General features: G+C 41.9%; 1 protein-coding gene across 1 annotated transcript; it reads left to right on the top strand.

The window, feature by feature from the left end:
- The first annotated feature begins 1,257 nt into the window (after positions 1–1,257).
- LOC133378083 (uncharacterized) lies at positions 1,258–27,399 on the top strand. Its single transcript, XM_061612866.1, has 7 exons — positions 1,258–1,307; positions 1,767–1,869; positions 17,732–17,791; positions 18,831–19,163; positions 21,533–21,642; positions 22,482–22,573; positions 25,581–27,399. Exons 2-6 carry the CDS (start codon positions 1,785–1,787, stop codon positions 22,554–22,556), a joined length of 663 nt encoding a protein of 220 aa, XP_061468850.1. The 5' UTR covers positions 1,258–1,307; positions 1,767–1,784; the 3' UTR covers positions 22,557–22,573; positions 25,581–27,399.
- Positions 27,400–27,645: the final 246 nt, after the last annotated feature.

Raw genomic sequence — 27,645 nt, 5'->3', positions numbered from 1 at the left:
GAGTTATAGGGCTTCAGGGGGGCATGAATCAGGAGGAAGGGCGGGATACAAATTAAATAATAAATAAATAAAAATATCTCCCTCCGCACCTGAAGGGTGTGGCAGGGGAAAAGAGCTGGAAGCATGGACAGCTTGACACCCTGCGGGGTAGGCTTGCTCGGGCATGACAGGCTTAGGAGCCTGACAAGGATTAATGGATTTCCCGTACATGTTTCAATTCCCTATGCATTTTAGAAGTCAGAGGTTTATAAGCTATTGAGTCCATATGTTCTTAAGTTATAGTTAATAAAGTGGCCCTAGGTTACCCTATACATGTGTCTGGCTTGTTTATTTCCTGCCTCCTTGCGCAAAAAGCTCCCTGAAGACAGGGAGGTGTTGCTTTCTTTTCTTAATGCAAAGGTCCAATTAAATTGGTATCCCCCTCTCACTCGACAGTCTGAAGATGTATAGCCCTGTCTTCCAACACCAGTATGCGACAGTGTTGGACTAAGAACCAGGTTCAAATCCCCACACAGCCGTGAAGCCCACTGGGTGGCCTTGGACCAAACACAGTGCCTTAGCCTATACCTATCTCACAGGGTTGGTGTAAGGATGAAATGGAAAGAGGGGGAGGGAATGATATGCACCACGTTAAGCAACTTGGAGGAAAGGTGGGATATCAATGCAGTAATAATTAATTAAATAAATAAATACATTTCAGCTGCAGTATGTGGACCCTAGCCTCAGCCAACCTGCTGAGATTTTAAAAAATAACACTATTATTATTATTGTTATTATTATTATTATTATTATTATTATTATTATTATTAGTAGTAGTAGTAGTAGTAGTAGTAGTAGTAGTAGTAACAATAACAATGATAATAATAAAGAAGCAGAAATGTGGTCATGGTGGGGATGCTAGATAGTGAAAATAAAATGGTGGATAGATTGAGGAGAGGGGGTAGTGCTTTTAGGCCTTGGGATGATCATCAGAATGAATAACTTGGTTAGCGTGCACTTGGGGAATCAGAGTGGAGCAGAAGACAGATCAGTGCATGCATGCGCACACGCACACACACACAAACACACCTGCCTCTCCTGCAAGCATCTACAGGCATGCATGCATTTGGGCACGTGGGAGGGGGGAAGCCCTTAACTGTCGCAGCATCTTAGAGAGAGAGAGATGGGGGGGTAGAGTGTAGGTGGAAGAAAGGGGAGACACTGGCACACACACTTAGTCTCAGAGACGGGGGGCGAGCAAGTCCTGAGCTTCCTCACTGTTCCTTGGCTCCGTCTGGGCCGAAGGGGAGATCTGGGCAGCCTCGCAAGTAAGAATAATTAGTAAAGGAGGTGGCAGCGACACAAGAGCCAAGAAAGGCAGGCAGGCTGGCTGCCAGGAAGGAAGGGGGAAAGCTGCCAAGAAGGAAGGGGGAAAACAGCCTTTCCTTGCAGCCTTGCTTCTTTTTACTTCACGAAAAACTCTCTCCTTTCATTCTGAGCAAGGGCATTGTCAGCACAGTGCAAGGAGACAGGAGTTGGTGATAGTAATCCCCCCTTCTTCCTGGTAGCTCCACCCTCAGCCTCCTTTAGTGTCTGCCATGTGTTTTATAGGCAGATGCCTGCCCTCAGTGCACCTGAAAGATGCTCTGGTACTTCAGCAAAAGCCCCCCCCATTTGGAGCAAGGGGGGAAGTGTCATCTGCAGCAGCAGTGGGGAGGAAACAGCTCCAGTGAGTGAAGACTTTTTTTAAAAAATGAATAAATAATTCATTTCTTTACTGTTTGCAGCCCCCTCTGGATTACTTCATGGCCCCCCTGGGGGTCACAGCCCCCGGGTTGGGGACCACTGGGTTAGGAGATGTAGAACAAAAAATATCACAGCAGGATTTTGGTAAGTAATTGTTTATTGTAAATAATTTCAGTTATAATAAAAGTGTACATGCAGGTTTTTTTAAAATTACTTGCAAAAATAGCATATTATAAGTTTTATCTTTCAAATAATTTTTGAACAGAAATTTAAAAGAAGCGTACATGCAACTTGTTTAAATTTTCCTGGGCTGTTGAAGAGGACAGTTTGTCTAATTCCTAGCCTGTTTTGTAAATTTACTCAATATGAAGCTTTAATCCAATATTTACTTTTCTCGGAGTAAACATGCAATGCTAATCCCATATACTGGGAGTAAACCCCATTGAATTCAATAGGACTTACTTTTGAGTAGACATGGTTAGGATTGTGCTGTAAATCAATGGGAATTTGGAGTGAACATACCAAAGGATTGTGTTTGTGTCGTAAATCTTTCTCTCTCCCTCCAATCCTATTTTTAAAGTAGTTTGGCAGGGCTTACCTAGGTATCACTGCTTTTATTTTGTAGGAAACTAATACTGACTTTTATTTTTTTTAAAAAAAATGTTCTGCAATGACCAACTGGTTTTGACAATAAACTATTATATGGGGAGTATGTGTTTTTACATCTCCTGTGTGCGTGCGTGCGTGCGTGCGTGTGGAATCTTTCAAACAACCCTGTGAGGTAGGATTGGAAACCAAGGCAGCTCAGAACAAGAACTAAATCCATTTAAAATCCAATAACCATGAAACAAGTATGAAACAGTTGCAAAACAGCTTAAAATGGCATGATTCTGAATTTTGCCCTTGAGGCTGCAGTCCTGTGCACGCTTCCCTGTTTGAGTAAGCCCCATTGAATACATTGGAACTTGCTTCTGAGTAAACATGCATAGGATTGCACTATAAATATCCTTACAGGTTGTGTAAATAATAAACATCTTTGACACTCATGCTTATATAAATATTTATTCATACTATGTCCTGATAAGTATCTGACTTCACACTATGGTTGGCTGTTCATTATTATTTCCTCTACATTTTAAGTGTGCCCTTCTTCCTTAGGGTGGTCATAGTCTCCTTCTGTTGTTTTCACTCTGAGGGGCAGATTAGGCTAAGAGATTATGATCCCGTGGTCACCCAGTAAACTTTGTAGCTGATTTTCTTTTTAAAAAATTAATTAACATTATTTACATGCAGGCAAAGTTTATGAAGTAGATCCACGCAATACATTTAAAGTACATCCAACTTGCATTTAAAGCACATGACTTCCCTCAAAGAATCATGGAAAGTGTAGTTTCCCCCTCCCACCACCCTTACATCTTTGCATTTGAGGACCTTTTCCAGTTCTGTCATAGCTGCTCTCCCCAGTCCTAGCCTTCTTCTGATTTCTTGACTATTGTCTCTATTTTGGTTAATGACTCTGCCAAGGTATTGATAATCCTTGACAAGGTCAATGTCCTCATTGTCAACTTTAAAGTTACATAAGTCTTCATTACTTTAGTCTTCTTGGCATTCAGCTGTAGTCCTGTTTTTGTGCTTTCCTCTTTAACTGTCATCAGCATATGTTTCCAATCATTACTGGTTTCTGCTAGTAGTATGGTATCATCTGCATATTTTAAATTATTGGTATTTCTCCCTCCAATTTTCACACCTCCTTCATCTTGGTCCAATCCCGCTTTCTGTATGATATGTTCTGCGTATAGATTAAACAAATAGGGTGATGAAATACACCCCTGTCTCACCTGCTTTCTGACTGGGAACCAGTCGGTTTCTCCATATTCTGTCCTTACAGAAGCAAGTAGGCTAGATTAAATGTTTCCTACCCAGGCTCCCTAAGCAGGTGAGAAAGCATAATCCTATCACTTCAGCTGGACCTGGGAATACCCTCATTTAGCTAAGATTTCTATCTTAATTTTCAATCAGAGACTTTTTTTTCTGTTTGAGCGGTATGCTCCAAGCAACTGTGGTTGATGCTTAATGTGTCATGCTTAATGATATCACTAGGGCCCGCCCGCTCCTGTGACATCACTAGGGGCCTCCCCATGACATCAGTAGGGCACGCGCCTGAAATCTCAGGGTTTTGGATGCTTCCGACCTGGCAATCTTAATGAAAGGCAATAGCCAAGTCCATCTAAAACAAACAAGCAAGCAAGCAAGTGAACATTTTTTCTGATACTTAAATGGTTAACCTCAGAGAGGTCTCTTCTTGTTTATCTTTTATTTCCCATGGTGAATTAACTGGTGATCTTAATTGTAAAACTTACTAGGATACATTACCAAAGTGACTTAACTGCAATACAACATGATACCAACACAGGAATTCTTCCTTCAGTGGTACATTTTACACATTTCCATGTAAACCCCTTTTCAAGCTACTGCAGAATCCAATGTCTAAATCTCCTGGGGATTATTAAAATTTTACTGTACGCAATTTCCAGATTACAAGGTAGTTTCCTTCACCATCTATCCAGAAATACTAAGCAGCATATCCAGTCATGCATATACAACCCAAGCTAGCACCCACCATCAATACCTGGAAGGTGAATCTGCATTATTAAAGAACTGCCAGAACTAAGTTCTGCTTTGGACAAAAAAGCAAAAATGTTCAGGCTCAAAGCTCCTAGGGGGCACAAGAAAACAAGTTCTTGACGGAAACTATTGACATAATTTCAAGACATCTGAACAGAGATTAAGCACTCTTATCTTCTTTTACCTACTTATTTGCATATGTAACATTGTGGTTAAAAGAATGATGAAAGGGGAGATATTCCCCACATCATGACAGCATCAGCTACTTTCCATATCAAGCCCTGACTATGACATGCTATGAATGACATTATTGCACTGTGCAACTTGCTGCCGAGATGGGCAGAGCTATGGCTGATATGGCATGTCTACGAAACTACTTAGAGCATATTTGTGGCAGCATAAAGTGTAAAGAGTCCACTATGTTTCGTGATACCTTAGCTTAGAACGTGAATCTGAACAACTCAAATAGGAGGAAAACATAATGACCTCCCCACAACCCCTGAATTCTTCTCTAGCTAGGATTTCGATCTGAGCTGGAGAAGAATTCAATTCCCTCTTTCCAGCCTTCTGTGTCTCCAGTTCCTCTTTTCCCTCTCACACACTCTCCTATGTGTCTCCAGGCCCACCAACCACTCATCTGCTTACCATGTCTCACTTCTAATCCCTAGTGCCTGGCACTTGATGCTGTTATGACAGTGAATCAGATGCCAGGAGCACTGGGAAAAGTACATTTTTACATGCTTAGGATAGGTAAAACTCACCATAAGCTCAGAGGCACATGTTACCAAATTATTCCAAGCTACACAGAAAGTGGATTGGACTGTGAAAGACCAACCAAATTGTGTTTGCATTTTTACAAATCTGTGGGGCAGGCCAATATCTTGGAGATGAGATCAGGTCTCCTGCTCCCTTGGTGCATTCACTATAGCATGCCCAATTTCCCTGCTTTTTAAAGTTTGATAGAAATATTTGTTAGCTATGGGTACGTTCTTAAACCACAAGGTTTTTTGCCTATTAGTGAATTTACTTGCTTATTTGCATACATAATGTTGTGGTTAAAAGAGTGACAAAAAGGGAGCTCCACACTGTGACAGTGTCATTTACTAGGGCTGTGCATGCCCCTCCTGATGTGGTTTGGGACTCGGTTTGACACCTTAGATCAGGCTTGAATCGACCTAGGATGACCTGGTCCTGGCCCGATCCAGGCCTGAACCAGGCCCCAACCTGAACTGGGCCTTGCACAGTCCCATTTGTTTAAAACATATAGTCAGCACAAAGAGAGAGGCAGAGAAGTAAACACAGGCAGAGACTCTTGCCTGCAGCTCCTCTCCCCACTCCTGCCCGCTGCATATTTATTCAGGGTTTATACCCTAATTAAACATGTGGTTAGCAGCAATGGGGAGGGGGAGAAAGACAGGCAAGAGTCTCTGCTTATGTCTCCTTCCCCTCCCCCTCCTCCAGTTAATCAGTCCAGCCATAACTTGAATGAACTGATGTCAGGAAGAGGGGAGGAGATCTCTGGGGCCTGCACAGAATGAAACTAGAACCTGGAATGGAAGCTGCCCCTTCAGCAGGATTCAGGAGAACCAAGTCCTAGAACCAACTGGCCACAATGTCCATATTCTACCTCCACTTTCAATGCCTCTGAATGCTACTTGCTGGGAATCACAAGTGGGGGAAGAATGCTGTGGTGCTCAGGTTCTAGTACTTGGGGGCTTCCCATAGGCAACTGATTGGCCCCTGGGAGGACAGGATGCTGGACTAGATGGGCCACTGGCCTAATTCAGCAGGGCTCTCCTTATGTTCTTATTAGGTTCTCTCTATCAAATGGGAGCACAGGTTTCCCCTCCCCTCAGCAAGATATATTACACCTTACTTGTGTTCCTATAGCATAACAATTCTTCCTGCCCCCTCCTCCTGACAGTGGCAGTCAATGATGCAGAGCTTGGCAAGACAACGTGGCATGCTATGACAGCAGGAATTTGGCTGCAGAGCGGGAACTATCAGTTTGGCTGCCATTTTTAGTGGCAGCTGTACGTTGGCAATGTGTGGTGTTTTGTTATTTATTATTTATTTATTGCTCTAAATCTCTCAACTGCTCAGTGTATGGAAAATCTGTCACTTTCCTGTCAGGGCAACAAACAAGTATGACCTCACAGTGACCCAGTTTAAAGGACTGTTTAACAGAATGCTCCCACTGGTTTCTGTGGGTATGAGTAAGATCAGCAGCGCTAGAGATGAGTATGACTTAACAGTTGGGTTGGGAAAGATGTAGATTTATCTCCTCTGGTGGGGCCAGCTCCAGGCTTTTGGGGGGCCCTCAGGACAGAGCAACCGATTCCCTAGTACTGTAATTGTTTTTGACATTTCTGTACATTCTATTTCTATCTTTGGTCCTCAAACATCCTTGCTCTACCTGTGGGGCACACAACTCAAATCCCTCCAATTCTCAGTTCTTTCTATGCATTCCTCTACTTATATCATCACAGGGCTCTTCCTCACCATTTCTGTTACCTCCGTTTTTCTGTTTCCTTACCCAGCCATCATCTTCTATGCACCCCAACTCTCAACGATTTCAGAGGTAGTCAGGCAGATGTGGTACTAGAGCTTTTGAATGGAAGTGATGAGCAGGGGGTAAGCTCAGTTCCCATGCACAGGGGTTGCTTACAGCCACCATCAAAATCCCTGGTTGGGGCATTGTATTTTGGGTAATTTGATGGCAGGCAACCGCCATGCATGGAAGGCCATTCAAAATACACTGGCCACGCCAACCAACCACTGTGTCTGATCTGGCATGGCAGTCAGTTTGCAGGGCGGGCAGAAGGCTCAAGCCTGGGCTGGTGAGGGGGCCCTTTTGAACTCTTGGGCCCTCAGCCAATGCCGAACCTAGCCAGCTGCTGGTGCTGGGCCTTTCTCTGGATCCTCCACATGGCATGCATGTTGCTTTTAAAACTGCACACCTGTCTCTGCTCTTCTTCTTAATCTACCAATACTCAGCCACGAGCTGCTCTAGTACTGCAAAAGGAGGGGGGAAATGAGGCATCTGGGACTGTGAGAGATTTTCTCCAGCCATTATGAGAGAGAACACAGGTCTGCTGTTGTGTCTTCATTTAGCCTTCACTATTTTAAAAGTATCATTACTAATTTATCCTACCTTTCTCCCAAGGAACACAGTTCCCTGACATTATATTCACAACAACCCAGCAAGGTAGGTTAGGCTCAGAAACAACAATTGGTTCCAATGAGCTCCATGGCTGAGCGGGGAGGATTTGGACCTACGTGTCCCTAGTCTAAATCTAACACTCAGGCTACTAAAATTATATTTATATTACATCTTTCTTCCAAGGAACTCAAGCCAGCATAGTGCTTTTCTCCTCCCATTTTATCCCCACAACAACCCTATGATGTTAAGTTAGGCTGAGAAAGAATGATTAGTCCAAAGTCACCCAGTGAGCATAGCAGGGATTTGAATCCAGGTCTCTGTAGTCCAAGTCTAGCCCTGTAACTATTACACCAAACTGGTAGCGCATGTCTGTCTGTCTCCTTAAACTAGGATTGCCACTCAAGTCAGGCCTCAGGATACCTTTCACCTTGCAATCTCATCTTCTCTAGGACATGGATGAGTTCTTTAAGAACAGTGGCTGTAAAACAGGCAGAAAACACGTTTTAGATTTATGAGAAGAAGTAATTCCCAACATTACCTGAGTGAAGGAGCATAGAGCCAAACAATTTCCTCAAAGGAAAGTACCTGATCTTATTGTTTCTTCAGAGAAGCATTTCATCTGGTGTGATGGCAGGGTGAAACCCTGATTGCTTCCATTAGCCTTGTGATGGAGAGATCATTACTAGGTGAGCCCCACAGGGCTAAAAGAGAAATTGGAGCCATCGCTAAAGGAGAGTTGGGGGGGGGGAGAGAAAATGTCAGAACAAGGGGAGGAAACAAGGTACCTTAATGAAGAACTCCAGTTTCAGGTTAGCTGACTGATTGCAAATTAGGGATGGAAAGAACTGGCAGTTTCTGTTGTCTCAGTTTCTCATTTTTCCAATCTTAAATTCAGTCCTCCACATTTCTGCAGTAATCTGCATTTTTTTAAAAAAAAATCCTCATGAAAATTCTCCAGCATTTTAGTGCAAATTTCTCCTAATCACATTTTTGAAGGCAGTTTGTATGCATTTTTTCAAGTCATTTCTTATCTTATAATGCATCTTTGTATGTTATTTTCACTTATATATTCATTTTTATGCACACTTTGCCTTAATATATGCATTTTGGTAAGCATAGCTTGGTTGTTGAACTGCATCGCAAAATTCAAATAAATGCAAATTTCGAAGGATTAATGTGTTTCAGTTTTCTTATCTGATAAATTCAGATTGAAATGCAAACTAAATCAAAATTCTTGCTCATCCCTATTGCAAACCAAAATTCTTGCTCATCCCTATTGCAAATAGTGTATGTGTGTGTATGTACGGTCTGTATAAAGGGAAAAGAAGGTGAAGGGAATTGAAAGGCCAGCAGGACTAGGACAGGACCAGACTGACGATTCAATACTCTCCACAGCAGAAGGAAACCCTATTTGGAGCCGGCACAGGATCTGATGCTGCCTCACGCCCTCACCCTCTCAGTGAAGGATGAGAAAAGAGGCCACATTCCAAGTGAAGTCTAGCATTCTTTTGGTACTTTCTGGGTTTTTTTGGTGGACCTGCTGATGTCTCAGGTGGGGAAGGCTTGGTGAATGTGGGATCTTGGGCAAGGGGGAAAGTGGCTCCTTGCGTGTTCAGGCTGGCCAGTTGGATGGTCTGGAAGGTTCAGTACAGTGCCTGATTATCCAGAGCTGCTCCATATGTACTGAAGTTTCTCATATGTTCATCCCTGGATGGTGTCATCTGGACCCTGATAGGCCTGATAGACTTTGGGACTCTTGGAGTCGCACATGCTCTTTGACCACACATTCTTGAGGCTAGGGATACAATGGCATCTTCCTCCATGTCTCCGTTACTAGTTAGGGGTCACAAGAGCTCATACAAAAGATCAAAAAGCTGCTCAAAAGAAAGGCAGAGGGGCTGCTTTATAATGGTAATTAGTCTGAAGCAGAAAATTAATAGGTGAATTTGAAGTAAAAGAGCATTTGTTTATAAGCATAATTACAGAAGAACATGGATGAATGTTGAAATCTCCAGTCAGAATTTTATGAGGGCAACTGTCAACAAAGGGGAAAGGGCTGTTTTGTTGGAATAGCTGCCAACAAAGAGGCACGGCTGAAACAAAAACACAGAAAACAATAGCCTCCTTCAGAAATGAAGACTGTTGGTGTGCACATTATTAGATTATTCAGGCTCATCTCAAGGAAGTTATAGAACATGATGAAGAGGCCACTGATCAGAATGGGAAGTGGGAATTGATAACAGGAAAAGTGCAATATCCTGCACTCAAATAGGTAATTTCCAAGCTGAATTATATCTGTACAATTCTGAAAACAAATATTAAGGCTGGCAAGTAAAGGACCCCAAATAACTTATAGTCATCAACCCTCTTCAGACATTTGTGTCCAGCATTAAGAACATAAGAAGAGCTTTGCTGGATCAGACCAGTGGCCCATCTAGTCTGGCATCCTGTTCACACAGTGGTCAACCAGATGCCTATAAGAAGCCTGCAAGCAGGACCTTAGCGCTGTCCAATAGCACTCTCCCCCCACTTGTGATTCCCAGCAACTGGTACTCAGGGCCATACTGCCTCCAACGCTGCTGCTGGTACATAGGCATCATGGCTGGTAGTCATTAGTAGCCCTATCTTCTATGAATGTGTCTCATTGTACAGTACAGTACAAGTCAAACTAGACACTTGAGTATTCTTTCCCCCCTCCCTTTTTTAAAAGGCCAAAGCAGTCTAAGCAGGTTGAGACTTCGAGCAGAGGAATGGGACTCAGCCATGAGAAAGGGCTGCTGGAGCTTTTTACCAGCTGTTTTCCCACTCAGACTTACTCTTCTGTATGTGTGTGTGTGTGTGGGGGGGAAAGACACAGGAAGGAACCTGTATCTTTCCCCCCAGGACAGAAGTTCTAGAGCTGGGGTGGAAAATCTTTTTCAGCCTGAGGGCCACATCTATTTTATTTATTTCTTTAATAAGATTTCTGTTTTGCTTAATCATCCATTACATCTAAGAGGTTTACATAGTTTACATTATTTTTGTACAGCCCTTACAGTTTGCTCTATGTTCTGAAAAGATACACTTAATCGCTTAAATTGCAAGCTCTGACTTATGAGACCTACCACCTGATCCAAGTGGTTTACACTCTCTTTTGGGCAACCTTCCAGGGTCCACATGCCAGAGGGGGCAAGAGTGGGCTGAGCAATGAATACCCTCTTACAGCACACAGGTTTCTACACACACACTTTTTCACACCCCTCATTCCTCCACCCAGGCACACAAGAGGTTAAGGACACATTCTATCCAGGCAAAAATTACTCAGGGAGATCATGAAGCAGAGTTGGGGAAGGGTGTGGTTGGTCAGCTGGCTGTGGCCTGGGGAGAGGGCCAGATAGATATTGGGGTGGGTGGGCTGCATTTCCACCCCCAGGCCTAAGATTCCCCACCCCTATTTTAAAGGGAAGAATCGGTCCAAGTGACAATGTCCAGATGGAAGCTGGTGGCTCTGAAGTCAGTGGGGCAGCAAATCCACTCTAGGTTTTAGTCCGAACTTTCAAGAAGCTGTCAAAGGTGCTTTCAGCAGCCTCCACTGAAGCACACACACATTACAGGGGCAAACAAAACAAAGAGATGAGTTTCTTAAATCATAATGTTTCAGCTTCTGCCTTCTTCAGTTGCTCTGAAGTGAGATAAAGGCAAGTTGCTGTAGCCAAGATATCATTTGCTGTAGCTGTGTGATGTCAGGTATTATCCTCCAGATTGAGGTGATAATGGGTGTTGAGGTGTCAAGATCCAGAAGTGCTCTCTTGTTTCCAATGTTCTTGGATCAGATGGTACCCCTGCTGCAATAATTCTTAGAGAGGGATGTTTAAGGGACTTTTAAAATGGAGGCAGAACTGTGGATTTTGGAAACCCTAATCATCATCATCATTATTATTATTTACTTATTCATATCTAAACACAGAGAGGTCTCTAAGTGACCTACAAAAAGTTAACAGCCAAAAAGGTATAGCATAAAATGAAAACAATACATTCCAATAAAACCATTTCAATAATCCATAATTAAATCTACCAAAACAAACAACTAAAATTTAATTAGCAAGAACACTACCATCAAACAGACCATCAACCATCTTATCTTATTCTGTCAAATATATGGAATCCCAAATATGTTAACGATGGTGTCAGGCAGACTTCACTGGGGAGAGCATTCCATAGCTGAGGAGCCACAACTATACATTATGCTGAATATGTAGCATGCATCATCATCATCAGTTTTAAAATGAATTATGAGTGGGGGGGCATCCATCAGGGTGCAGTGCATGAGGAGGGGAAGTTTAACCCCTTTCTCCAGCTGTGATCCCCATGGAAATTGACCCCTCCCACAGAGCAATTGCCCTTTAAAAGGAGCTTGCATTTATACTAATTGCGCTTCCCCCTCCCCCAAGGGTAGCTGTTGTCTCTCTGTGTTATATTCATGTGGTTTTCAGCTGCAGATGGAAAGATTAAAATCTCTCTTCCTCACGCATTGCAGTCCAGATGGAAATTGCCCCAAACAAAAGAGACTGAAAGGGCTGAGGACAGGAAATATATGAAGAACATGTAGATTTGTGAAATTAAAAAGAAGCAGGCATGTGTGTGTGAGAAAGAGCATGTGTGAGCAAAAGAGGAGATAAGAGATAAACAAGAGCAATAGTATATAAACTTCTGTAGACTGAACAAAGGAACATTAAATGAACACACTGAGTAAAAGAAGGGAGTGGGGAGGAGAGGAAGGGAATGAAATCATCCAAACGAGGAGATCAAGAAGAGCTGCGGAATAAAGAACAGGAGAAGTTGAGATCAGGAGAAGAGAGGTAGTAAAGAGGAGAAGGACAAAAATAGGAGAGGTTGAAAGAAACATGAAGGTCAGAAAGGAGGACATTACAATCAGAGCTTGGAAAAGTTACTTTTTTGAACTACAACTCCCATCAGCCCAATCCAGTGGCCATGCTGGCTGGGGCTGATGGGAGTTGTAGTTCAAAAAAAGTAACTTTTCCAAGCTCTGATTACAATGGTCAATATCTAAAGTAAATTAAAGAGCATCATCAGCCATAGCTTCCTTTTCTTAGTAGGCCAGCCTTTGCCAACCTGGTTAGGATTGATGGGATAGTCCAAAACATCTGGAGGGTACCAGGCTGCTAAAGAAAGTACAAGGTGATGGAATAAAAGTAGTGTGAACATCAACTGAAATAAAAAACTCCACTTTATTTGGTATACCAGAAATTATTTAACAAAAAAAACCTTACTAGAACAAGAGGGACCTCCAAGCAGCTTAAAAGCCAAACCACAATATTCATTTAAAATAGTCATACAAACAAACATTTAAAAAACAAGTTACACAACAAATTAAAACATAAAATATAAAATAAATCAGTAATTTTAAAACACTTATAACCTACTAAAATCTCATGCCTGGGTAGACTTGCTGGAAGAAAAAAGTTTTTAGCTGGCACCGAAACAGTACAGTGAAAGTGCCTGCCTAATGTCAATAGGTAGGGAGTTCCAAAGTGTAGGTTCTGCCACACTAAAAGATTGATTTCTTGCAAGTGCGGAACAAATATTATGTGGTACTTGTAAAAGTGCCCGTTCTGCAGATCTGAGGGATCAAGTGGGCACACAGGGGATGAGGCGATCCTTCAAGTAAACTGGTCCCAAACTGTTGAGGGCTTCATCATAGATATGACTACCTTAGCTCAGAAAAGAGCTTGGAACAGGGCCAGATTATCCATTAGGCTTAGTAGGCTGAAGCCTAGGGGCCCGGAGCTCTTGGGGGCCCATGCATAAGCTAAAAATATTATCGCGGGACAAGAGCTTCCAAACTGCCCGCCATCCCCCTGCTTCACTTACCTTTTTCTCTGCTGTTTTTTGCAGTTTGCCATCAATCAAGATGGAGGCCAAGGTTTCCCTAAGGGGCTGAAGCCTCTGCTGCCATCTTGGTTGATGGCACGCATGCGTGCTACACGCATGCATTGCTGCCATCAACCAAGATGGCGGCAGAGGCATAAGTCCCTTAGGGAAACCTCGACTGCCATCTTGATTGATGGCAAACCTGCGTGAAAAAAAGCAGAAAGGTAGGGAGAAGGGCCCCCGAAACACCAATCAGCCTAGGGGCCCTCCTCAGCTTAATCCGGCCCTGGCTTGGAAGATTACTTTTAAAAAGTAAATTACAGTTACGATTACATAGCCCCAAAAAGTAGTAATTACCCTTACAATTACAATTGCTCTGAAAGTAACTGATTATTTTTTCTCAAAAGTAATCACTACAATTACATTTCAGTTACTTTGCGGGGGGGAAACTACAAGGTGCTGGCCTTGGCTGCTGCACATCTAAGTAGCCTAAAACAACATTAAAAATAAACACACACATACAAGAATCATTCTTTTTATCCATATGATAGCAATCAGAGCTTGGAAAAGTTACTTTTTTTAAACTACAACTCCCATCAGCCCCAGCCAGCATGGCCACTGGATTGGGCTGATGGGAGTTGTAGTTTAAAAAAGTAACTTTTCCAAGCTCTGATAGCAATGGTGATCTCTCAGCTTGTAAGGGAGATGGGGAGAGAGGCAGAGGCCACTACTTAGATCTTTGCATGTCAAACCAAGTGCAACCCCACCCACCCCCCAGCCAGCCAGCATAATCTCTCTCACTTAACCACTTCCTGGACCCTGCCCTGCCACCAACTAAGGGACACTCACCCAAGCAAACATTTTCCCCTGAGATGCAAAAAAGTTAAAATATTGCAAATGCAGCACAGTAGCCAGAGAGGGTGGTGGAGGCCACTTTGTGTGCCAAGTGCAATCAAAGTATACACACACATACACATTGTCATCTTTCACTTCCACAGTTCTTTATCTCCATTCTGCTGCTCCCTCCTTCTCCTCCTTTATCCATGTTCTTGCCCTCCGGCTCCTTTTTCCCTCCACTCCATTCTTCACCACCACCGTCCATTTTTAAAAACATTTGTTTTCTCCACTCCACCCCGTCTCACTCTCTGCCTCCTCCCTCGTTGCCCCCTACCCACCCACAGAGCATGAGGGAAGAGCGACACTGCACAGAAGACCAGTTTGAGGCACATGATTTTGATTCACAAATCAGAGGAGCAGAAGACTTTCCCTGCTCCTCCCCCAAGTAATACCCAAAAGTAATGCTGGAAACATTACAATTATTCCACAGAAGTAATACAATTACTCCTAGTTCTATTGCAATCAAAATGGAAAGGAATTACCCACTTGTTCCTGAAAAAAGTAATGAATTACTCTAAGCTCTGGTTCAGGGCAAACGTCAGCATTTTATGAGCCCGCAACAAAAACAGTACTCAGCCCTCCTATTTCCTCCATGGAAGCATGGGGGATGCCTGATGCCCCCTGATGACCAATGGACCACCTCCCCCCAATTAATGTCCCTGTCTGTAGGACTTTCTCAGACTCTCTTTTCTATCCACAGGGTCAGGGTCATGATAGCCACAGGACCATTAGAGGGATGACTAAGGTAAAGATTTGAATAGCAAATGCTGCGATTGTCATGATGTGTATTCATTTTCAGACCATACTTGATTTGGGTTTAGTTTTCAGGTCCACAGAGGTAAGCTGATAATTGTCCACTCAGTGTTATTGGTAGTAATACTGAGTTGACAATTAATTCCTGGTAATGAGTTGGGGAAACCACCAGGCATCTCAGATGGATAACATCTTTAATGCTGACGTTAACTATACTTCTAGGTGTGAGATGATCTAACAAAAAGGGGGCGAGTTATTTTAACAATAGCAAGATGACTTATAAACAGTAAAGTTTCTTCCCTTGCCACGGAAAGTTTTAAGGGGAACGAAGCACTTAATTGCTCTTCAGGTTCAACCTCTTCCCCTCAAGACAGAACAAAAGATAAGCATTAGTACCTCTATTCAAAAAGTATGAAGTTGGATATTGTGACTTTTTGCCTTTTGTGCTTCCACATTGAATCTCTGCATGGTAAGTGATATTCCAAACTCTGTCGGCAGCAATTTGCTTTTGCTAATTGATTTACTTTACAGAGTTTAAGGCTGCATAAGGAATGGATAGCAGAGGTATAGGGATGGAAGGATCTGTCAATTTTGGTTCTCTCAGTTTCTCATTTTACTAATCTTGCAATTAGTTCTCCACATTTCTGCAGCAATTTTCATTTTTTTAAAAAAACAATCCTCATAAAAATTGTTGAGCATTTTAGTACGAATTTTTAATACTAAACACATTTTTGTATGCAGTTTTTAAAAATGTGTACATTTTTGCAAACAATTTCTCTGAATATAATGCATTTTATATGTTATTTTCACTAATATATTCATTTTTATGTACACTTTCCCTGCTATATGCATTTTCATAACCATTTGGTTGGAGAACTGCATTGCAAAATCCAGATAACTGCAAATTTTGAAGGATGGCTGTGTTTTGGTTCTCATATTGTTTCAGAAAGTGCAAGTTTGATAGATTCAGCTTTAAATGCAAACTGAATTGAATTTGTCTCTCAGAGGAACAATGGCTGTAAAACTTTTCTGAAGAAAGGGCTTCTAAGCTTCTACTGTGATATTTTTTACACAAAAATAAGTTAGCTTTGAAGTAAATTAATGTCTAGGTATGGAGGGTGACTGAATTTCTGCCAGTATCTGCTGGTGCTTCCTGTGGTTTTTGAGACAAAATTATAATGTATTATTTCCCTTTTCTTAAACCAAAACAGCTAACATAAGCTTATGTGCCACATACTGATAAACTTATCCTTTGATAGTGCTATGAAACCAACCAGAGTTAAAAACGCAGAACTATAGTCAAACTTTTAATTATAAAACTAGTGATTTCAGAAACTGACCTATCAGATTTGGCCATCTAGAGATCAACCAAAACCAAGTTCAGTTGTTTGTCCAACTAGCTTGGTCCTTTTGTTGAAAATGTATCAACAACCCTGCTGGTCAAATACACCTTTTGAGTTTCCAAGCTGTCATACAGCAAACCAACCCTTACCATCTTTTCAAGACTTCTTTAGTTCTTGTGTTAAGTGCAATGGATCTTCATGGACAGCATAGTTCCATATTGCTGGTGCTTTCAGAAATTTTATGGGAAGTGATTCATATATGGAATCAAATAAAAATATGCTTTTTGTAATAACTTTACTTTTAAAAGCCTGTTTTCCAGTAGTTATTCCTGTATGTTAAAAATATTTAAAATAAAAGTATGTTTAAGAAAAACATATAGGATCCTTCCCACTTAATTCAATAAAAACACAGCTGCTAATGTGAGTGGCTGAAGGAAAACTTTCTTACACAACTAAACTGGCTCCTGGTCCATTTTGAGGCACAATTCAAAGTGCTGCTTCTTACCTTCAAAGCCCTAAACAGCTTGAGACCTTGGGTGTCTGAAGAACCTCCTTCTCCCCCATGAGCCAGTCCCAGTGTTAGGTTCCTGGTACGAGAGTCTCCTCTGAGGTCTGCTGCCTCAGGGATGAGGCAGGTGGTGATTGGAGAGAGGGTCTTCTCAGTTATGATGAAATGTCATCTGTTGGGAGACCCGCCTGGTGCCAAACTTGACATCTTTTCTCCAGTCAAGCTTTTCAGTGTGATTTGAGCTGGTTTTAAACCAGTTTGTTCTGTTGTGTCTTCTCCCATTGCTGTTTTAAATCATGGTATTGATGTTTATATCTTTTTATTACTATTGTGAGCTGTGCTGGGAGTTGGCTTAAACCAATGAGTGACATACATGTATTTTAAACAAAGAAACAGACAAATATATTTGGAGTTCCTTTGCCTAACTCAGTAACTTTGATGATTACATGTTGGGGCTATGTACGTCGGATAGAGCTTTGCCCCAATCTCTCTCTCTCTCTGCTTTTAAAATCAACATTTTATTAATCTTTTACAGAGATATTACAAAAGAACAGAAATTAAAATAATAAAAATGCACCATGATAATAATTAAGCCTTATAAATGCCTTCTATACCGCTTAATCATTAGGCGGATGCATTTGGCTTTGTGCTGGTTCCAGGACTTGACTTTTCAAGCAGCCTAGGATAATTTCCATCTGACTAGAAAAATGGGTAACATGAACCAAAGTTTCTCGTTTATGTGTGCTATAATTACATACTATTTATTAACACACAATGCTTACAGAATTAGAAATGTTTTTCATGGGTGACAAAATGCTATTTTATTTATTTATTTAATATTTTTAGGTGCGGACTTAGATATTGACACCTGCTCATCATTTTTATCCAGCAAAGCTTCATTGAAAGGTACATATTCTTTTTGTGCTTGGGTGGTATTAATTTAGGACATCAAATATTTGTTTGTTTGAGAAATGATACAACAACTGAGAGGAAACAAATGATGTCTGTAATCCCGTTTAACTCCCATGCAGGTCGGTGAGATTGAAGCAGCCTGCGTATGGGACTGCAGCTAATGTTAACAATCCAGTAGATATGCTTAACTACTACTGAAATCAATGAAGTTTAAGCATACTTGACTCTAGGCTGGACATATAACAATTGACAATGATCTGCCTGTGTCAATAGTAAACTTTGAGATATCATTCAGAAGATCTATTAAGAACAAACTATTTTGCCAGATATTTCATCACATTTTTAATTAAACAGCAAGTTCAAAGCCTACAGACTGTATCAACAAATGGCTGAACTGCTGTGATATCATACTAAACCCTGTCACTGGCATGGCCTCTCTGTCACTCACCGGCTTAAATGCTCTGAAATCACAGAGAGGCAGAGCAGCCTTGGGTAAGAAAATGGAGGGTGGATGGCTTGAAAGACTTTTAACAGTGAACATCTAAGGAAATGAATGTTTGTTAACATTAAACAGTACATGTATAAACTCTATGGGAATTCAGTTGACACCTTTTGCTCATGCAAACCATTTGAGCAGTTTTGGAAGATTTCATCGGAAATTATTTTCCATAGAATCGGGATGGCTAAGAAGGTGCTCTCCAGATGTTGTGGAGCGCAACTCCCATAATCCCAGATCACTGGCCATCTTAGCAGGGACTGATGGGAGTTGCAGTCTACCACATTGGCTACCCTTGCCATAGGTGGACACAGATGTTCCTTGCTGTTTAAAGTATGCCACAATGTGCACATTAGAAGACCAGAGAGAACACCAGGTTTTATATGTCTAGAAGAAACATAACTCCCCTTTCTCTTTATTCCTCTTTTCCTCTAATGTTCTCTTTTTATGGGGAAAAATGAAGCAAACAGCTACTTGTATTTCCAATGGCATTTTTCTTTCTTATCTTTATTGATAACAACTTCCTTCTCTTTCCAGCGAACCTTACTGCCTCAGGTCCTCAGCTCAATGATGAATTTCCGAGAGAAACCTTCACTTTTAACTGCCCCTTGCCTGGCAATGTTGAAGATTTCAATATAAAACTGTTCAAAGGGCAGCATGAAGGAGTAGTCTGTGCTCTCTACGTAGACAAAGGGAAAGTACAGAGTCACAAGAGTGAGTCATGTGATCCAGTGCATTCTGGTGATAAAGTGTCATTTGTACTCAAAAAATTGAAAAATAAGGATAGTGATACCTATATCTGCTGCCTAGAAGTTCTTATGCCAGTATATCGTTGCTGCGAAACAACTGAAAAACATCTCTATGTCCAAGGTAAGTGGACTGTCTTATCTCTTTTGTCTAACTGTGATAAGGAAACAAAGAACGTTATGACAGAAAGCCTTGGAGAACAAAGTCCAGAATCCCATTTTTGTCAAATAATGAAGGCTTGTTCCAGATTATTACTGTTTCATAATATCAGTACATACTCCTTTACCCTTGTTTCATAGACATCTTGCCTCCTCAATTTCCACTAAAAGGAAATCGCATTTTCCCATCATTTAATTGCTGGGATAATGTGATTCTCCTCCCAGTTAGCACGACCAGTATTCCAGTAAAAGAAGTGTATAACACTGTTAAGTGACTGTAACTGGTGGCATCTTTGAAGTGATGCCTGTGACAGCACTGCAGAGAACAGAGACTATTTCTATTCAGTCCACTGAGACTTGAAAAGAAATTATCCATGCGGCATTTGTTTTTCCACCATACCATATGAGCACTCAGGTAAGCCGTTGATCAAATCAGTGCCTCTATTTCCATCCTCCCTTGACTCAGCTGCTGTCTCTGTTTCGTCTCCCGCCACCATTTGTAGAACATAGGAGAAAAGAGGTGGAAGAATTAGCTGGGAAGGTGATGGAAGAAGACAACTGTCTCATTCCTTAACTACTTCGAGAAGTTGCATCGCAAATGCATGCTCATCACTTCATGACTTGCACGTCTGAGTGGACTTTCACAAATACACACCAACCACAGATAGAGTTTTCCTTTCATATTGCATCACCTCAACTGCAATGTTTTACACTGGGGTTGATCCACATGTTCACCTGTCAATTGTCACATGTATGGCAATCAACTATTTAAGAATAAAGTTATGTACATTCATGACAACCTGGCAAAATTCTCACTGCTGTTCTGTGCAGCTCTCACAAATAGAGGGGACTTCTTTTTTATTGGATTTGGAAAATCTGTAGAGATCATGAGACCTAAGGGGCAGGGTGAGAGGCATGCATTTCACAGAATGTAGGTGCAGAGAAAGGAGAGGGAGAGAGGTTCCCTTCCATCTGGTGCTACAGCCTTACCCTCAAGTGGTATAGATGACACTAGAGCTGAGCAAGACTGCAAGGTTCATAGGAAGAGGCTTTATACTGTGTCAGATCCAGTAGTGTAGTGGCAAATTCAGAAGTGCAGGGTCCCTACATGTGAATCACAGCCATGCCCCCTACCTGCTTTTCTTTTTTGCTGTGGGGTTGAGAATGAGATCCTTGTAAATGTCTAGGAGCCAATCAGCATAAAAGAGGAGAGTGTTAGCACTGAGAAGACCCTTTGATTCACCTCCTTCCACCCTGATTGGCTCCAATCAGCAGGAAAGGACAAGGAAGCATGTTAGAACACTCTTCTCAGTGGCTAACATACTCCTCTTTCATGCTGATTGGCTTGTAGGGTGCTAGAGACATAGGGACCCTGCTGGGACCCTGCTCCCAAAAAAGGAAAGGGTCTAAGACACACTCCCTCGACACCCCACACAACTACACCCTTTGTCAGACCATTGGCCCATCTAGCTCAGTATTATCTACACTGATTGGCATTGGGTCTCCTAGGTTTCAGACAGGAGTCTCTCCCAGCCTTATTGGGAAATGCTAGGGACTGAACCTGGGGCCTTCTGCATGCAAAGCAGCTGTTCTTTCACTGAGCTTTAGACCTTCTCCTAAGTACAGAGGAACCCTGGCTCAACCCTTGGGCTACACCACTGTCCTTCAACCTTGGGTCCCCAGATATTGTTGGAGTACAACTCCCATTAATCCCAGCCAGCTTAGTCAATGACCAAGGATGATGGGAGTTGTAGTCCAACAATATCTGGGGACCCAAGGTTGAAGGACAGTGGGCTACACCACAGAGGTAGGTCACAACTGTGGTCTTAGGCCTCAATTCTAAGTTCTGGTTTTTTATGTTGCCCAAGATTCAGAATAATCCTCCCAGGATCCAAGCTTCATAGAACAGACTAGGGACCATTTCGCTGAAACCATCAGTTATGCGTGCCTTTTCCCGTTAAGTCAAGGCTTGGCATATATGGGCCCAGTGTGGATAAACATATCTAAGATTCACACATTTAAATCATAGTTTAAGATTCTGGGTCGTTCAAAACATGGTGATTATCGTTTCCTGGATTGGACACAACAGGAAACAATGGTTAACTGAAGATTTCATGGCTTATTGCAGTCCACTGAGAATGAAGAACTGAAAAGGTGACATGCACTGGCAAATATGTCATTATATCTTGACTGATTAATGTATGTATTATGTATGTCCAAACTGGGCCAATATGGCAATTTGGGAGTCATCCTACAATTGGAATTTACCAGTCCAGTGGTGGTTGGCTTTAGGTCTCAGGTACTACTAATATATATTTTTTGTTTAATATTCAGAAGAATCCTGCTTGTTATCAGAATTCACATCATGGATACTCGTTGGACTCACTGTTCTTTCCGTTGTTGCCTGTATCTTTTGTTTAATAGCTTGTTGTCTGAAAAATGTGGTAAGTGATTCCCACAGCCTTCAAAGGCTTCTAACCTGTCCCCATAAGATGCAGTAAAATTGGGGCTTTCATTTAGGGAAATGCACCCTAAATGACACCCTCACAGATATATGGAGTCAGCATGTAGAATGGAAACTGCTTTGATGAACAAATTTGAGCCATTTATTTACTACCGGAATTCAGTCACCAGTGACAGCAGTTTACTTTTAATTCCTCTAAGACAGAGCTATTTATTAATTTAAAGACCTGGAGCCTGGGGAAAAGGAGAGAGAAATTTTTGCTGATGTGCACAAAGTTATCTGAGGGAGCAATTCCCCTGATTGCTTCCTTCCAAAGGAGAAACAAATAATTGGTGGGCCCAGGCCAGCTCTGAAGTAATTTGAGTGGTTGTGGCAAGAATATGGTAAACATGGTTGATTCCCCCCTACACTGGATTTGGCAAAGTGCCTCTAAATCAATTTTAGATTGCTCCTGTTTGAAAATAGGTGTTAGGGCCAGGTCACATGTTGTTTTTCCTTCATAAGGAAATGTCTTTTTTTTAAGGGAGGGGGAATTTCGTACACACACACAAGGAAACTTCCATTAATAACAACTTCCTGATTTTTGTACACAAGGCCAAAAACAAAGAAAGAAATTCAGGCTGCAATTCACACATTACATTGTTCATCCCTCCCAACACCAATTTGGAAGTATGGGTGCCAGCCGGTTAATGTGTGAATGAGTCCTCAGAGATCAACCATAATTTTAGCAAACTGTACAAAAGCAAACTGTCCTGTAAAAAAAGGAAAGTTAAGTGTGTGTGTGTGTGTCCATTTAAAATCTTTTCTTTTTGACTCCAGATTTGCCACCATTCCTCTAGCCCTCATGACTACAACAATGAATATATGCCCATGGCAGCTGTGAAACCCAGCTAATAATTCACCACCCTCAGGTAATACACCTCTATTTTTCTTTTTTCTCTCCCCCCCTACTAATTTGCTTCCCAAGATATGTTGATGCATTTAATTATTCTGAAATAGTATATTAGCTGTAATTGTTAGGTGGCAAGTTTATTTAGCTTGGGGGTGGTGTGGGGGTATTGGGCATTTTGTGCTTCAGAACAGTATGTGGCAAGAAAAAAAGGGGGGAACCTGCATATGGAGGATGGTCACCTTCATAGCTTTGTAAATTTAACATATACAATGTGAGGAGAGCATTTTCTTATTGCATTGTTCAAGTACGTTATTGCCAAACAGGAAAAATGGAAAACATATATGAAAACTCTCTCAACCAAACGTTTTCTGTGGTCCAGCTGTCTGGAACAGAAGTGGGATCAGCCAGCACCTAGGGATATGTGTGTGTGTGTATGAGAGTGAGAGAGCGAGAGAAAGAGCAGTGTACTACAGGGTTTGGAAGTGCATGGAGTCAAAAACCATTGGAGTTCTTTCCAAATTTTCCACACCATTATTGGTTTCTTTATATGACGTGGAGAATTATGAAATGAACCGCCTAACCCTGAGTCAGGTGATATTGAAGGAAGCAATGGCAGAGGTGGGAAATTCCTGGCTACGTCTGACCTCAGCTGCATGGCAGCAATTTGCTCATCCTAAACAGTAGACCATCTGCTTTACATACAGAATCCCAACATCTCCAGGTAGGGCTGGGAATGGTCCTTGTCTGAAATCTTGGAGAGCCACTGCCAGTCAGTATAGACAATATTGAGCTAGATGGACCAAGGGTTTGGCTCAGTGTAAGGCATTTTTCTATGTTCCTGTGTACACTCACCCTTCACATGAGAAGTCACATTGTACTGAAAGTCAAGCATTACGAAAGGACAGAAATCACAGGCTTCTTTATATCTGTATCTTATATTTCTACCTCTCATGCTGATTGGTATATACCACATTCATAGGATAAGGAGTCTCTTCCCTTGATAGTCAAGTTGTAATGACCAGTACATTAAGCACAGCTATAAAGTGGTAGTTTGGGTTTTTAACTCATCACCAGGGATGGCATCTGTTGGCCAGTGCCACCTCGAAAGCATTCCATCAACCTAACAGGCGGTATCAATTTGAGTTTGTTCTTTCTCTGCTATGTTGCTTTCACCGGCCTGATTTTTTCTCCCAAAAATATTGATATTAATATCGATATTTTGAAAGGAAATAATGATATTTTGAAAGGAAAATGGCTCCACCTCCTCCTCCACTGTGACTGAGGCTGGTCAGTTTACATGTTAGCAAGCAGAGAATGGCTGTTTTCCTTTTGCAAAGGAATGGAGGAAAACAGCTTTCAGTGCCCCCCAATGCCCCACCTCATCCTCAGCAAGCCTAGAGTTCTTAACATGGGAGAGACTCTCTAGATTCAGGTTTGCCTTTTAATCTCTATTATAGGATGGGCTTACTTCCGCTTGGAGCTTGGATTATTGGTAGGGTGGGGGTGGGAAAGAGGGAGAGGAAGATCTGTACTGCTATGCTGTGCTGTGAGTAAAACCAATAAAAGAATAATATATTCGAGGGAATGTTTGAGGGTAAAAAATTCTGGTGTTGGGGAAAATGCACTGCAGTTCAGGGCAAACAGGATCACTCTGCAAAGACCTACATATGGACCATTGAAAAATCCAGTGCTAAATTCAAGTTCGGTGGAATTCTCACCCATCCCTAATCATCACATGAGAAATCTGTTTGACTGCAGTTACCAACAGTGATATCCAACTTAAGTTGCATCTTACCATTGCAAAGTATTTGTTGTGCTTGGAAGGCTAGACAGTGAGTGCTTCTCAATAAGCATGGAAAGATGCTGAGGTCTTGCATGATTTGTGAAAGGCAGAAGCTGGGTCTGAGCCACAAATACCAAACCACATATTTGGACCCATGTGTACAGAACAGCAGCAAAAATCAGCTTTATAGAAGGCAAGCTGGTGGGGGTGAGAGACCAGTAACCTACCCCAAAAACTTTGTCCACATGGGAAACAAAATGTCAGGAAGGGGAATAGGCTAGAACTCTTTTTCCTGACATGCTTGTTTTCTGCGTGCAGGGAGGGAGTGTGTTGTAAAATGGTGACATGAATCTGTTTTTCTTCTTTATCCTGTTCTTTAACTGCTGGCTGCTAACTCTGACATTTATTACACCGTGGTGTCAAGAACTGATTGAGGGTAAAGATACTATTTTTGATTTCAGACCATTTGTCTGCCACTACCAGACCTTTATGTCTTTATGTAAGTAAGGAGCATCTTTGCTAAATCTATTTAGTTAAAACAAATGGGATCCTTACATGTAGGGCTGGATTAAGGCCAACTGATGCCCTAAGCACAGCCCAACAATGGTGCCCCCCTCGGCCCTTCCATTGCTTAACTGAGAAGACATTAAGACTCAATAAGTGCTGAAGGTGAAATAAGAGATTGAAAATTCAGTTTTCTTCCAGGCCAGATCCCACAACTATATTAAATAAAAACTGTTTTTTAACATTTTATTTAACACTAAATAGCTGTAAGCAATATAAGCAAATTACTTATAACTAGGGCAACAGAAATAATGTGAATTTTCAACACTGTTTTATGCATTTCTTAATAAAATTGTTATAAGGGAAAAATGCAAATACAAAAATTTATTGAAAATGGCTTTTAATTACCCTCCCGAAGATTATAAGGCAAAATAAGATCTGATATTATCTCTACTGAAATTACGTGATCTCGAGAGCATACTTTTCAATTTTCAAAATCCTCTTTCTACAGATTAAAGTTGAACATGGCAGGTAAGGAGAATTACAAAAAATTCAACTAAAGTCGAGTGTGCCAGTGAAAGTTGAGAGTTAAGGGCATGATAGTCAGGGGAAAAAACTCTGTGGTACCCCCCTTCCCTTGGTGCCCTAAGCACGTGCTTATTTTGCTTAATGGTTAATCCAGGGCTGCTTACATGACTGTTTAATATTTCTTGTTGCTGATTAAGAGTTTCTGTTTTAGGTGTGAACTCTGGTATACAGCAGTGAGAGCACAACAAGGAAGAAACTCCCATCCACTTCGCAGTTTTGACTTTGGGTTCACATGCTGACTTCTGCTGAGGAAGAAAACTTCTTGTGCCATAGCAACGTTTTCTCATTGTGTCTTGCTTAAGCCATTCTTTGTATGTGAAGCGACCCAAACATGCCAAAACAACACTGATCAAATAACATAGGTCTGTGGTTTGCTTTTTGCAGGGACTTTTTGTGGCTGTACAGAAAACTGCCTTTACAGCTGGTTTCCTCTACCCTGCCCCCAAAACCAGCAGCTGAGTAAAATAACCAGAGCTATCCACCACTATGCTGCACATACCGTTATTGCAAATATCTCCTTTGTAACCTGTTCAGTATCAGGCAAATAATTCCTTCATTATGTGGCTACACAAGTACTGGTATAGTGCAGTGGCCGGAATGCAGAATTTGCTTCCCCTAGATCAGAGGTGGAGAACCTCAGGCCCAGGGGCCATATGTGGCCCTCCAGGCCTCTCCGTCTGGCCCTTGAGACTCTCCTCAGGCCACCCTCCTCCCTAGGCTAAACCCTGACCAGCTGTGCTTCACCCCCACCTCCAGTTCTTTTGCCTGGCTGGGATAAGTCCTTGAACTATAATAATGCCTCTGGCTTGCCTTGATGGAGAGATGCAAGTGTAGAAATCTCTGAGATGTGCATGGCTGCACTGTACAAAGACGAGTGGAAGACACCTGGGCTTGTTGGGAACACTCCCCACCCATGGACTTATAAGCAGTGCCGCTGTGGATCACCCTGTTGAGTTACACTGAGGGTGAGGGCGCTGCCCCATTTTGTTGTTGCTTTTATGGGTATTGCGGGGGGGACAGTGGAGTTAAGAATGATTGTGGGTGCTTCCTGGTGAGAGCTGGCAGCTTCAGGATCGGGGAGTGTGTAATTTTGTGCCACCTTTTAGTGAGAGCTTAATTTAAGGAGAGAGCCCCAGAGGTTTGTGAGTGCTCCTGCCACCTATAAATACCAGAGCTTGGAAGTAATTTGTTACAAGTAACAAATTACTTGTAATTCATTACTTTTTTGAGGAACAAGTGGGTAATTCCTTTACATTTTGATTGTAATAGAACTAGGAGTAATTTTATTACTTTTGTGGAATAACTGTAATGTTTCCAGCATTACTTCGGGGCATTACTTGGGGGGAAAGCAGGGGAAGTCTTCTGCTCCTCTGATTTGTGGATGAAAATCATGTGCCTCAAACTGGTTTTCTGTGCAGCATCGCTCTTCCCTCATGCTCTGTGGGTGGGTAGGAGGCAATGAGGGAGGAGATGGAGAGTGAGACGGTGTGGAGTGGAGAAAACAAGTGTTTTTAAAAATGGGCGGTGGTGGTGAAGAATGGAGTGCAAAAAGGATCGGGAGGGCAAGAACATGGATAAAGGAGAAGGAGGCAGCAGCAGAGTGAAGATAAAGAACTGTGGAGGTGAAAGATGACAACATGTGTATGTGTGTGTGTGTGTGTGAATACTGTGTTTGCACTTGGCACACAAGGTGGCCTTCACCACCCTCTCTGGCTACTGTGCTGCATTTGCAGTATTTTAACTTTTTTGCATCTCAGGGGAAAATGTTTGCTTGGGTGAGTGTCCCTTAGTTGGTGGCAGAGCAGGCTCCGGGAGTTGGTTAAGTGAGAGAGATTATGCTGGCCGGCTGAGTGGGGGTGGGTTGCACTTGGTGTGACGTGCAAAGATCTGAGTATTGGCCTCTGCCTCCCTCCCCACCTCCCTTGCCAGCGGAGAGACCACCATTGTTATCTTATGAATAAAAATAATTATTCTACTACCTCTGTATGTGTGTGTTTATTTTTAATGTTGTTTTAGGCTACTTAGATGTGCAGCAGCCAAGGCCAGCACCTTTTAGGTGTTTTTTTTTAAGTAACTGAAATGTAATTGTAGTGATTATTTTTGAGAAAAAGTAAAGTAATCAGTTACTTTCAGAGCAATTGTAATGGTAATGGTAATTACTACTTTTTGCGGCCATATATTGTAACTCTAATTTATTACTTTTTAAAAGTAATCTT

This window comes from Rhineura floridana, chromosome 2 (assembly GCF_030035675.1).
Source record: "Rhineura floridana isolate rRhiFlo1 chromosome 2, rRhiFlo1.hap2, whole genome shotgun sequence".
Lineage (NCBI taxonomy): Eukaryota > Metazoa > Chordata > Lepidosauria > Squamata > Rhineuridae > Rhineura > Rhineura floridana.
The sequence above is the reverse complement of the archived record's forward strand: the minus strand, read 5'-3'. Positions and strand labels throughout refer to the sequence as shown.